General features: G+C 44.0%; 1 protein-coding gene across 1 annotated transcript in view; it reads left to right on the plus strand.

Annotated features, from left to right (window-relative positions):
* fer1l6 (fer-1-like family member 6) overlaps positions 1 to 13,771 on the plus strand; it is a 61,115-nt gene that overhangs the window by 22,594 nt on the left and 24,750 nt on the right. Inside the window, exons 16-26 of the mRNA XM_031904479.1 lie at positions 234 to 324; positions 1,088 to 1,204; positions 3,388 to 3,540; positions 5,169 to 5,352; positions 7,151 to 7,275; positions 7,594 to 7,728; positions 8,659 to 8,808; positions 9,342 to 9,452; positions 10,339 to 10,500; positions 10,938 to 11,127; positions 12,258 to 12,496. Coding sequence (XP_031760339.1) covers positions 234 to 324; positions 1,088 to 1,204; positions 3,388 to 3,540; positions 5,169 to 5,352; positions 7,151 to 7,275; positions 7,594 to 7,728; positions 8,659 to 8,808; positions 9,342 to 9,452; positions 10,339 to 10,500; positions 10,938 to 11,127; positions 12,258 to 12,496 — 1,657 coding nt within the window. The remainder of the gene's footprint in view (positions 1 to 233; positions 325 to 1,087; positions 1,205 to 3,387; positions 3,541 to 5,168; positions 5,353 to 7,150; positions 7,276 to 7,593; positions 7,729 to 8,658; positions 8,809 to 9,341; positions 9,453 to 10,338; positions 10,501 to 10,937; positions 11,128 to 12,257; positions 12,497 to 13,771) is intronic.

Consider the following 13,771-nt stretch of genomic DNA (forward strand, 5'->3'; position numbering starts at 1 on the left):
TCTGGTATAAATAGTACTGAAGGTCCCACTAGCAGATATACCAGACCATGGCATGACTGGGCATCACCTTAAATGTACCAATAACTAATGCTCTGGGAAATGTTGGGAACCGTGACCTTCTGTGTTTCATGAATCAACATTACTGTGACTACTGTAAATCAGCGTAAAGACACCAGCTTTTGTAGTATGGGAAGTGACCTCTACGTACATTCATATGCTGTTTATATTTGCAGGGCATTCATCTCCACAGCGGAAAAGAGAAGCAAAATGACAAATACCACAGCTCTGGATAAGAAAAGAGTAACCCTGTGTAGGCAGGAGCTGGTAAGTCTGATGTGAAAATGTTTTTTTTCTGGTTCCAAGTGATCCTCGATATTAAAGCAGCACACTTAGCAATATAAAAATAGATCCAGGGCAAGGACGTTACGCAGGAGGATTGATGCTCCAGAGAAACATCAAAGTGACTTCAGCTCCAGCCTTTATTTTGGCACAACAAGCATCCAAGTTTGGATTCCTGTGCTTTATACTTTATCTGAAAGCTTGGCCCTAATATACATTACTGATCTCTGGGGCCCCATAAGGTAGAATCCTCCATTGGGATGAGTGTCTGTGAAATACCTACAAAACAGTCCAGATTCTCGGAATGTGCAAGGGTTTGAGAGCACCTTTTCTAGGTACTTGAGTAAGGAGTGGACTTTGATACCGGCTAATCTGCTATACCTGCTGATCTGGCTCCTGGAGTGATTTCACTTCTACTTGATAGTGACTTGAATTTTGTGTTATGAGGTCCTCCATGAAAATCCTGGGTCAGGTAGTGGGTCCAAAGAGGGCCTGATGGAGATTGGTGGGTTGGGTTGTAGCCAGGTCTAGGTTGCCTGACCAAAAACCCTCTGGTCTGTGCCACGAGATATTGCCCTGCTTACATGCCTCTTAAAGACTGCTCTTATCATTTGGCAAGCTTGTTGGCACGTGTAACTCTGTATAATGAGCAAGTATAGTCAGGAGGGAATATGAAAATGTATTTTTATATGACATAAGAGGAACGTTTCCTTTTATGTACTCGCTAACCCATTTGTACTGTTCCCAGGAGGCGATGTCAGCGAACGCAAAGGCAATTGTACAGCAGAAAAAGAAGATGTCATTAAGCGACATGACGCGAGAAATGCAGAGCTTAATAGATAACATTAAGTTTCTGGTGGATGAGGTAGGTTTCAATGCACAATGGTTTATTTCTTCAAATATTTTATTGTAGCAGGGGTATAATGCCCAGGCCTGAGGGACAGGATTTACACATCCCTTACCCTGCGTTTAAATTTGTAATTACTCCAAATGGGATTGTGGCTGCAGCCAACAAAATAAAAGACTTTATATGAAAGACTCATTTCCATTTACCGTACAGCTGTCTGTAGAGTTCTTTAACTCCTTATGCCAGAGGATAGGTAATACAGCTGGGGTGGCGCACACAGAAAGCTCACTCTTAAATTACAAAAAGAGGTAATTATGTGACAAGCGAATACCATGAAACTGTTATGGGTCTTATATCCTGCCAAGTACAAAGCGAGACTGCACTGATGTTTTAATGCCATGGCAGCGCATGGGTACCAGAAAGGAAGCAGGAAGAACAAGATGGGTATCAGAAAGGAAGTCATGGCAGCGCATGGGTACCAGAAAGGAAGTAGGAAAAACTGCATGGGCATCAGAATGGCAGTAGAGCCACATAGGGAAAACAAATAGAGAGAGTGAGATTGATAATGAAAGAAAGTGACAGCCACATGGGTACCAGAATGGAAATAGAGACAGCCACATGGGTACCAGAATGGAAGTAGAGACAGCCACATGGGTACCAGAATGGAAGTAGAGACAGCCACATGGGTACCAGAATGGAAATAGAGACAGCCACATGGGTACCAGAATGGAAGTAGAGACAGCCACATGGGTACCAGAATGGAAGTAGAGACAGCCACATGGGAACCAGAATGGAAATAGAGACAGCCACATGGGTACCAGAATGGAAGTAGAGACAGCCACATGGGAACCAGAATGGAAATAGAGACAGCCACATGGGTACCAGAATGGAAGTAGAGACAGCCACATGGGTACCAGAATGGAAATAGAGACAGCCACATGGGTACCAGAATGGAAGTAGAGACAGCCCCATGGGAACCAGAATGGAAGTAGAGACAGCCACATGGGAACCAGAATGGTAGTAGAGACAGCCACATGGGAACCAGAATGGTAGTAGAGACAGCCCCATGGGAACCAGAATGGTAGTAGAGACAGCCACATGGGAACCAGAATGGAAGTAGAGACAGCCACATGGGAACCAGAATGGTAGTAGAGACAGCCCCATGGGAACCAGAATGGTAGTAGAGACAGCCCCATGGGAACCAGAATGGAAGTAGAGACAGCCACATGGGAACCAGAATGGAAGTAGAGACAGCCACATGGGTACCAGAATGGAAGTAGAGACAGCCACATGGGTACCAGAATGGAAGTAGAGACAGCCACATGGGTACCAGAATGGAAGTAGAGACAGCCACATGGGTACCAGAATGGAAGTAGAGACAGCCACATGGGTACCAGAATGGAAGTAGAGACAGCCACATGGGTACCAGAATGGAAGTAGAGACAGCCACATGGGTACCAGAATGGAAGTAGAGACAGCCACATGGGTACCAGAATGGAAGTAGAGACAGCCACATGGGTACCAGAATGGAAGTAGAGACAGCCACATGGGAACCAGAATGGAAGTAGAGACAGCCACATGGGTACCAGAATGGAAGTAGAGACAGCCACATGGGTACCAGAATGGAAGTAGAGACAGCCACATGGGTACCAGAATGGAAGTAGAGACAGCCACATGGGTACCAGAATGGAAGTAGAGACAGCCACATGGGTACCAGAATGGAAGTAGAGACAGCCACATGGGTACCAGAATGGAAGTAGAGACAGCCACATGGGTACCAGAATGGAAGTAGAGACAGCCACATGGGTACCAGAATGGAAGTAGAGACAGCCACATGGGTACCAGAATGGAAGTAGAGACAGCCACATGGGTACCAGAATGGAAGTAGAGACAGCCACATGGGTACCAGAATGGAAGTAGAGACAGCCACATGGGTACCAGAATGGAAGTAGAGACAGCCACATGGGAACCAGAATGGTAGTAGAGACAGCCCCATGGGAACCAGAATGGAAGTAGAGACAGCCACATGGGTACCAGAATGGAAGTAGAGACAGCCACATGGGTACCAGAATGGAAGTAGAGACAGCCACATGGGTACCAGAATGGAAGTAGAGACAGCCACATGGGTACACAGAGCACATAGGCAGTAACACTTTAGAACATGTGACATTACAGACAACCTTTCCCACTTTCTTGCTCAGCCCCAGCATACAGTACCTGATGTATTTATCTGGCTGCTGAGCAACAACAAACGAGTTGCTTATGCCCGTATCCCAGCAAGAGATATTCTCTACTCCACCGTGGCTGAAGAGAGAGGCCATCACTGCGGGAAGATTAAAACCCTTTTCTTCAAAGTAAGTACAACACATGGGGGTATCCATTGTGCCCCTCCTGTCTCTACACGGATCTTGTACTTTGCTTTTAACTTCTCCTGCCATCTATAGAACCATTTGTAGTAATATACACCATTATCTGTCCATTTCTTCATTACTCTTTGTGCCAGGAACAGTCTGGTCCACAGGTCTGGCCAACAGAACATAGAAATGGAGATTTGTTTTCTGGGTTTGAAATAGGGTTAAAACCAATGAAACAGTAAAAAATACAAACTGTAGAGGCTAAAGGGGGATGCTAGAAGTTTTAGATTAAAGATATCAGTGGTATCTTCTGTCTACACCATTGATATTTAACACTGCAGCCCTCCTTTATGTTCTTTTGTCTCGAGGGCCCCAGTTTTCCTGCATTAGGGGCCACTTTTGGCTCTTTCTATAACAAACCGCCAGGAATCCTGCTTCAGCTTTAAATCATGTGCGCAAATGTGCAAAGGGGTTACCCTTGTGTTTGGTGCCACAATTGAAATGCCTATTGGATTCCATTTCAGGCTAGAACCATTCACATGTCTGTGACTCCATGACAAAGGGCTGGCAGTTGTTGGCATCTGTGACCAAGCAGTTAGATTCATCTCTAAGTCACACAGTTTATCTCTCAGTTATCACTGAAACTGAAAGGGGAATTAAAACCTGTAAAGACAAAGAGGCCCCCCTAACACTTCTTGTAGTTTACTTTAATATTGTTTAACATAGAATTTAAAAAATGTAAATTTGAGGCTTTAAAAGCTTTTTTTTTCTCTAGCAGCTCATGCAGCAATCCTTGGGGCTAATTGCCTATGCTGAAGGCCTGTCCAATCAAAAACCACCTACCTACTTATAAAGCTCATCCTCCCACTGTCAATTCACTGCACTGGGTCCTTGTGGGGGCAAAATCAGTGCACTGTCTCGGCTGCTGTTATAGTTAAATTGTGCTGTCAGAAATAGGGGTGCAAGGAATCCACTATTTTGGGATATTTTAGTTAGGGAAAGGAAGCGTTAAAGTTAACAGCGTGCTCTGTGTAAAGGTCCCCATACACAGGCCGATTGTAGCTGCCGATTTCGGCCCCTTAGACCAATTAGGCAGCTTATCGGCCCATGTATGGGCACAAACGACGGGCCTTCCCGACCGTCATCTGGCCTAAAATCGGCCAGATATTGATCGGGCAGGTAAACAAATGTAGTCGGATCGGGGACCGCACCAGCTCGTTGATGCGGTCCCCAAACTGGCTGCGCCTATTACCGGCCCCAGGTACAAACGACTGAATCAGCCTACATTCACCCGATATCACCCAGACGCCCACCTGTAGGTGGGGATATCGGGAGAAGATCCGCTTGCTTGGTGACCTCGCCTAGTGAGCAGATTTAACCATGTATGGGTATTCGTGTGATGAAAAGTCACATGGTTTTTAGGATTTGGATTCGGCTCGGATTTGGCCGAAGCTAAATCTTGCTGAAATGAAGAAATGTCTGAATTCTGGATTTGGTATATCCCTAATCAAAAATGTACATTACAAATAGTGCTTTTTGGCAGCTGCCGAAAGACAATCTATGTTTTTTGGGTGCTGCTTTGCCCCTCCATAGCCCTCTACAGCCATCTGATCCTGTGATTATTGCAGCTCCCTGGAAAGCGCCCCCCTGGCTGGAACGTACAGGCTAAAGTAGATGTGTACTTGTGGCTGGGCTCCAGCAAATATTCCCATTTCATATTTGAGAACCTACCCGGTGGATATGAAGTAGAGACACACTCAGCTTCTTCGGGGCATCATGGCTCTCCCCCTCCCGGAAACCTGGTCTACAAATGTAAGTGCATTGTCTTTCCTTGGATACAGCGAGCCATCTACCAGGGGCCATGAAATGGGCAGGTCTTTGGGCACTTCTCTGCCATCTGGTAACCTTTATTAGAAAATAAAGGAGGGCAGTCTATAGGCACTTACCATTAGGCTTTGCAGTGGGTCAGTAAGGGCTATGTGGGGGTCTCTCACTGTGCCCGAAGAACCAGATTTTAGCCCCAGTTCAAGGGCAACAGCAAAGGGCACAGATACGAATATATTGTCTCCCAGAAGAAGTCATGTTCTGCAATAAGGTCAAAAGGAAATAATCACATAAAAAGCCGAGTGAAAGGTGAGATAACGTGAGTACCAAGCGGTGCAGCCGTAGTTACTGTGCCTTCTGCTCCACTATTACTAAAAAGTTCACAGGCTCCAAAGGGACTAATTACTGTGACATGAAATGCAGGTTACAGGTGGTTACTCAAAAAATGGGAATTAGGGGGGAAACTGCTGCAAGATTGTGCTGGGTATGTGGGTAAAGATTAACACTGTGTTACACATAAAGTAGCAGCTTTATAAAGGGTATACACAGTTTATAGAGTTCTGTAGCTGTGCCAGTACTTTCCCCCTGTGCCTAGCTATTTATCAGGGATTGCAAGGAACCAGGGGAGTCCAACTTTCTTCTTTATTTGGTCCGTTTCCTTATTAAATGTGTATAATGTATATACTGCACTGTTTGTTATACTATTTCACAGCATTGGATTTTAGAAGAGGTGCAAATTAGAGTGAAAACCTTCATAGGCATCCAAGGGGTTTGTGAGCAATATGTTGCTTGTGGATCACTGATACTGTATAAGCCTTGCTGTCAGTGCTTGGTTATATAGCTTTCTGACCTGGTACCTTATTACCTGTTGCTTGTACTTTTGGGTCTGACTTCAACCCATCTTGTTAAAGGGTTACACTTGCTTCCGAACCAACACAGAAACCCCTAATATCCCTATCCCTGTAATCTGTTCCTGGAAAAAGTATAAATAAATACCATTATTATATGCTGAAATCCAGCTGCAAAACAGTTCTTCTCTGGCAGGGGAGGAGGGACTAAAACACTGATGTTACAAATTGTAACAACTTCCCCACAGCTTACAGACAGCATGCAGGAACTACATAACCCACAATGCATTGCACTGGGATGTTCCTTTCCTTATTGACATCACGTGTGCAGCAGGGAATTGTGGGATTGGGGGGAGGCAGTCTGAAGACAGGCGACTACTTTTACATTTATTTGAGTCACAAAGTAGTCAGCCAATCAGCAGGGGGACAGGGGGCGGGGCTTAGGGAACTGTTCCAAACCATATTATTGCATTAAAAATCATGAAAAGACTGCATACTTTTTAATTGATTTATATTGCAAAGTTGCCTGCAATTACATTTACTTGTCAAAAAGCTAAGATTGTTTTTGGGTGAAGTTCCCCTTAGGTTAAAGGAGTGACGGGATGTGGGCAGGACTGGGAGCATGACTGGGACTGGCTCATTTGGACTTGGGGTAGGCAGAAGAGAGGAACTTGTTTAGCACCCCCCATTATTGCGCCCCAGGCACGTTCTTCTGCCTACCTCTAGTTAGGGCTGGTTTCCTACTAACATAGGTTCTGCAGCAAAAGGGTGGCCTGAGTTTCTTGTCTATTAACTGCCTGCTTGAGGTATGAATCCATCTCATGGTGCCAGGGTACAGCTAACAATGTATATTTGAAGGGTTAGGTTCTGTAGAACCAGTAGGGGGTTAGGATTGCTCTTACCCCCCAATAAGCAGAAACCCCACTATGTCCTTACAGCCCAACACATGTTCCAGCTACGAGCCCACATGTACCAGGCAAGAGGACTGATTGCTGCTGACACTTCTGGGCTTTCGGATCCATTTGCGAAGGTGACGTTTCTCTCCCACTGCCAAACAACAAAGGTAAAAACAAATGCAAAGTTTTTGTTTAACCAGAAGAGCCTATAAATAAAAACTATGGTGGGCAGGTCATATGACCACGCTTAGGTTCTCATTAAATTTCATCTAACCTGCTCGCTGCCCTCACACTCTGGGGCAATTGGCAGCCTGAGCCTCCGCAGTAATTTGGTTTCTGCTGCAGGCTTGGAACAGTCCATCCCAGTTCTCTGTTAAATGAAGCTTTGTGCATCCTGAGCCACGTTGGGTTGGAATGGGAAGTATACTTACTACACTGCTAATATCTGAACAAGTCTTGCAATTCTATCTCCTCTTCTCCTGTAGATTATTTCACAGACACTTTCTCCCACATGGAACCAGATGCTGCTGTTTAACAACCTTGTCATCTATGGGGAACTGAAAGACATAGCTGAAGACCCTCCGAATATAGTCATTGAGGTGTATGATGATGATGCGCTTGTAAGTGCAACTAAACCACAGCAAAAAATAGGCTTCACGTGCTACACTGTATGTTTGGGGGTTCCGTGCCTCCCAAGGTTGTCCATCTGGAAGGCCTAGATCATTACTGAGGTAGAGCTGGCACAATAGTTCAGTTTAAAGTGATCATTAAGAGAGTCCTTGTACCTGTATGCTGCAAATGGAAAGCAGATATCAGCCTGGAGAGGAGACCTTAACTGAAAGGGAAAATGTGGAGCATGGAGGAGAAGGAAGAAAGAATCTAGCAGCAGGAAAAAGTCAAGTCAGAGATGAATAGTAGCCTGAGGAACATTCATTCATTTTAGCCTGGAACTGAACATGGACCACCAGAGATATAAAGCTGGGGAAGTGGTACTATAGACCAGGGCTAGATGGACTGCTAAGATCTCTACAAGGATAAAGTATGCTGTTTAGTGTATGAGTGTTCTACAGCTAAGCAGTGGGGTGTTTCACAGAGAAACTGTATTGGGTCTGGTACATCTCCCCCAGCACCACAAGGCACAGAGAAGTTGAGGCATTTCTCCCTCAGTGTTCCCAAGAGTGAGCAACAACTCACAGGCATTGCCTATTGTGTATGAGTATTACTGTATATGAATTTGTTGATGCTGATTATTATCATATTCAGCTATAGGACCAATAAAGATGAATTATATCTTTTATGGGAGATTGACATTCTGTAATTTGGAGCTTTCTGGATAACAGGTTTACGGATCCCATACCTGTATGTTTATATATTCTAGATATTGTCTCTCCAGGTTGATTAATTAGTTGCATGGGCTGAGTCTGGGTGTATGTTTTTAAGAAACTTACATCATGGTGCTCCCCGCTATGAAAGACAAGCATTGTGCATTATAGCATCTATACCTGTATCTCAAAATAATTTCTGGCTTTTCTCTTTCTGGTTTCCTGAAGAGTAAATCAGAGTACATTGGTTCTACTGTGGCCTCCCCAACTGTGATCTTGGCCAACCAGACCTACTCTCCAGCCAAACTTACTTATCATCCTTTGTTCTGTGGAAATCTCTCTGGAGGGGAACTGCTTGCTGCCTTTGAGTTGCTACAGGTAAGTGCCATGCTGGAAATGTATGTACAGATATCCCAAACGTCCCATATTTCTACATACAGCAGGAGCAAGAGCCATAGTTAGAGCATATTGTAGGTAATTTCATAATTATAGAGTGATAAACAATGCACCCTAGAAAGCTCCCTGAAGGTAGTTTACTTGTAGCCATGGCCTTTAGCCGCCCAGTCACTATCTGTTCTTTTGTGACATAACTACAGTTTATTTAGAGAATACAAATTGCAATGAATAGACTGGACTCGGACTTTGAGGATGTAGAACCCTTTGACCTGCTGTACAACAGTTTGGTTCTACATAAATGTACTAGATCTTGTGTTCTGCGGTAATATTTATACCTTCTTTCTACCCTGTCTAAAAATGTCACTTCCGCTAAAAGCCTTGTATATGTCCCTGTAGCTGTTAAGAACTAGAACTGTTGGCTGACAAAAAATTCTGGGAGTTGTAGTGCACTACACTAAGTGGGGTCAATAAAACAGCAGTATAAAGTACAAGAGCCAATGGATTTCTCCCCTCAGGTTCCTGAGTCAGGTGTGCAGAGCCTCCCACCAATCGAGACTCCTGATGCTGCTCAGATCTATCCAGTCCCATCAAATATCCGCCCTGTGCTGAGTAAATACAGAGTGGAGGTGAGTAATACAGCAGAATATACACGACTGTGGTATATAATCATTGTGCCACACTCCCATATGCACACCACCCACTTTTGGGTTATGTTTGCTTAGTAAGGAAATATCAGTGCTACTGACATCATTTAATGTTTTCTCTACAGAGTGGGGGCAAATGTAAGAGGCTGTGTCACTGGCCTTCATGACCCAGAAACCCTAACATGGTGTATTTATCAGACAAAAGAACCTAGAGGACAAGCAAATGATTTTCTAGCTTGTCCCACAATAGAACATGTGTAGCCAAGCCACAAGCTAGTATACTGTAGTCCTGGATATTATTGGTCCTCCGGGTTGCAGAGATCCAGTAGGTCTGAGTGTTGGTCTCTTGGCCATCCTTCCATAGTGGAATATGGTTCATTTTGCTTAGAGTTCCAGTTATTGGTTAGACCAATTGTGCCAGGCGGTTCCTTGGTCACTGACTCACCAAAACTACCCACACCTCTCTACTATGCTCCCCTCATAAAAACGATACTATTTTGTTCTGATATTCTTTAAAATGCTCTATGGGTGAAGCCATAGACAGGAAATACTCTCAGCAGCACTGCTTTGCCCACATTAAATGCAGTTATAAGTACAAAATAAATGATAACATACAAGGCCATGACAGGCTGAGCAGTTGGGCTGTTCCTGCTATAGGCCGTGCCTCCAACCAGGCCCAGACTGGCAATGCTGGCAAATGCCAGAGGGGCTGCAGTAAGATGCCACAGACACTCACTATTTATTGGGCTTGGGGGGGCTGTTTGGGCCTCTGTGTACTTGTAATACCAGGGTCTGTATTGAATCCCAGTCCAGGCCTGTCTGCCAAAGGACGCATTTTGCTGCAATGAGTTTTTTTGCCTTCCCCCAGGTTCTCTTCTGGGGTGTGCGGGAGCTGAAGAAAGTGCAGCTTCTCTCGGTGGATCGGCCTCAGGTGCTGATAGAATGTGCTGGGAAGGGAGTGAAGTCTTGCGTTATACAGAGTTACAAAAGCAACCCCAACTTCAATGTGATTGGAGATTGGTTCGAAGTGGTGAGGGTTACTTTTTGAATATTTAATACGTCTCAAAGATAAATATATATCTTAAAATTAGATTTTTTTATTATGTGACCTTTTCATTGAATTTAGAAGAACAATACTTAATAACAATTGTATTTTACCCAAAATTGGTGAAAAACCATTGTCAAAGTTTGCCTGCTTGTGTTAAATTTCAGCTACTGTTACAATTACCTACCCCCCCTGCAGCACCCACACATTAATTATTATGTCATGAGAAGCAGGTGAGGCAGGTGGAACATCACTGATTGTGCCGTTTCATTGGGCATTACTATAGCTACAAACCTTTGGCATCCCCATAGGGCACAAGGCAGACCCTCTACCCCCTTTTAAATTCTTCCTCCTACAAAGAGATTGGCTTGACCATTGGTGCAATGAGAAGGATTCATTTGATATGTTTGTGTTTTTGCCAGGAACTGCCCGAAAATGAAGTCTTGCATCCCCCTCTGAGCATCTGCGTTGTTGACTGGAGAGCATTTGGACGCAGCACTCTTGTCGGGACGCACACGATCAATTGCCTGAAGCAGTTCTTGTACAAACCCCACCGGGAGCAGACAAGTGCAATAGTCGGGCTGGTAGCGCAGAGTCCGCCTGCTGAAAGCGGTTTGTAAGAGTGTGAATATTGTCGCCCCTTGGTATTTTTTGGCTTGGTTGGTAGGGTTGCCATTGACTACTAGGGCTGACACTGGTATTGCAAATTAACTGGCAATGTACTTGCTGGTAAATCTGTAATGCCCTATAAATCCCTCTCTCCTCTGACGCGCACCCTTTATAACCACGGCCACCCTCTTCTCCGCCTATAACCCCACCCATTTCCTGGGCTCATCCATCTTTCTTCCGCCCAGCCTGCCCACTTCCCTGCTCCTAACGTCATGGCCCCCACCAAATGACATCACAAATCACCCCCCAACCTGAAGGTTGGTATTATTGACAGAAAAAGGTGGCAACCCTACCGGTTATATCTGACACCAATATTATTGATAGGGAAAAAGCTAAAAAGGTGGATATCCTAATGGGCAGATTTATCAAAAGGTGGTAATAAAATTCCTATCAGGAATTTTCCCCTATTTATCAGAGTTCCTTAGCATTTTTCCCTAAGGGGCAGTTTTATCAGAGGATGGTAAAAAACATAAGGGGGTGGGTAAAAAAAAAAAACATTTTTCAATCCTTTCAATGTTTGAATGACTTTTCCATATGATAAGATGTTACATTTAGACCTCACTCTTTGGTAAATACTTGGGTACATGTTTGTGTATAAAGCTCTAAACTCACATTTTAATAAATGAGAAATGAGTGCATTCCTAGTTAAACAGAAAAACATTATTGAGTAAAACAAAAGCCTCATCTTGGCCATTCACCAAATTCACCAATCACAATTGTCTCTAACACAGAGTAAAGGAAAGGGAGTCTGTTTCATGGATAACTGAAGCCGCCGCTGCCGCAGCAGCAGCAATGTAACTGAAGATTAACTGCGCCAGCTGCACACATCCCACTGCACCCCCCTTTTTTAATTTAATTAGGGATATGTAATCAGATTTATGTCTGACAGGCCTTATACTATCTTAATATAATAAAATTGCTTGTACCTTTTTATATCAGATACTAAAACAATATTCCTGCTTAAAGGAGACCCACATGTGTATAGTTATGTGTTATTACAGATGTATTTACCTGTTTTGCAACACAAATAAATCCTTAATTAAACTTCCCACTTTATCATGTTTTCACTTTAGCCGGACCCCAGTATGATTCTCCTGATCCGGGGGAACAAGATCATATCTATGTTGACATTGATCCATCTCTAAGGAAGGACATGCCACAAAGCCGCCCTCATTCTCCTGCGCCATCGCCTACGGCAACTTTAGCGCCATCTCCTACTCCGGCTACTGGCCCAGCATCTGATCCTGCTGCCTCTAAAGGCAAAGCCACAAAAGCAGAGAAATCCCCTCTAAAGCAGGATACCACCCAACAGGTGAGCCTTGTTAATTGTCAGCTTTGCTGCTGGAAACGTTACAGCACATTGGGGTGTTTATAAATGTGCACAATTAGGTGCTAATGTAAGTACAAAGGCCTATGCAAAAACATAATAGTACAGGGCTATTAGCACTACTGCCATTCTCCATCCTGTATGTCCCTGATAAATTCATTTTTTGTGGTGTAGGGGACTGGTAAAATGGTTGCCCCTTTTCCCTGGCAGTCCCCTAGTAATTCAGATGCCTAAGGCGATCTTTAATCTCAAAGTAAGTCCCTTTTCCTGGGTCAAAGTATGACCAGTGTAGTTCTGTAGTTATAATATATGCTATAATATAAAGTATGCTATAATGCATAGGGCAGAGCAGCCATGTGCTCTGGGTCCATTTTGTATAGAAGTCCATCTAAGCAGGCAGGTGGGATAAAGTGGAACCAAGACCCAGATTTATGTCTAGATAGATCAGAATTTACTCTGTTATACATCACATTAGGTGGGACAGATAGGCCTAGCTAGCGAGCAGCTCTTGACTCCAACGAGGAGTGTTTCAGCAGGAATAAGATCCCGGGTGTACTGTTTCTCAGAAGTAGGGACAGACTTAAGGATAGAGAGATAATTCCTTGGCTTCCACTTGGAAGAGGATTCCTGAAAGTTGGGAGTAACCCATTGTTACCTAACAATGTTGACCATGTATTGTGAGTATATGGATTATCTGTGCCTGAGAGAATCCTGCATTGTTACTTGATAATATTCCTATATGGATCAAGTTCAATAAACAGTTCCTGGTTGAGTTTAAGAGCCACCGGTGCCCTTCTTTGTGAGACTTATAGTTGCACAACACATAGCCTCCACCATATGTGAGGGCTTATGTCTGGGAGAAATAGACTCATTCCGGGAAAAGTTTTGGTGCAGTATCAATTTAAGATTACAGTGGTATATAGGTTTCATAGGTGTCCTGTACTATCCTAATATAGTATAACAACTGGCACCAAAGGTCCCAGAGCTCAGCATTTGTAGCACAACTGAAATAACACATATAGACTAAACCTGGGCCAGCACAGCATAAGGTATAACACTAGTCAATATATTGTATAATACAGACCAGCACATAGTAAATCACAGGGCAGTATTTGGCCTTCATGGTCTTCACAGAGTACAACACTAAATGTGTTGTAATAGTGACCAGCGTATAGAATAACACAGGTCAGCATTATTTATATAGTACAAGTCAGGATCCTGGTATAACACAGGCCAGCATTGTGGTAAAAATCTGGCACA

Source organism: Xenopus tropicalis, chromosome 6, assembly GCF_000004195.4.
Source record: "Xenopus tropicalis strain Nigerian chromosome 6, UCB_Xtro_10.0, whole genome shotgun sequence".
Taxonomy (NCBI): Eukaryota; Metazoa; Chordata; class Amphibia; order Anura; family Pipidae; genus Xenopus; species Xenopus tropicalis.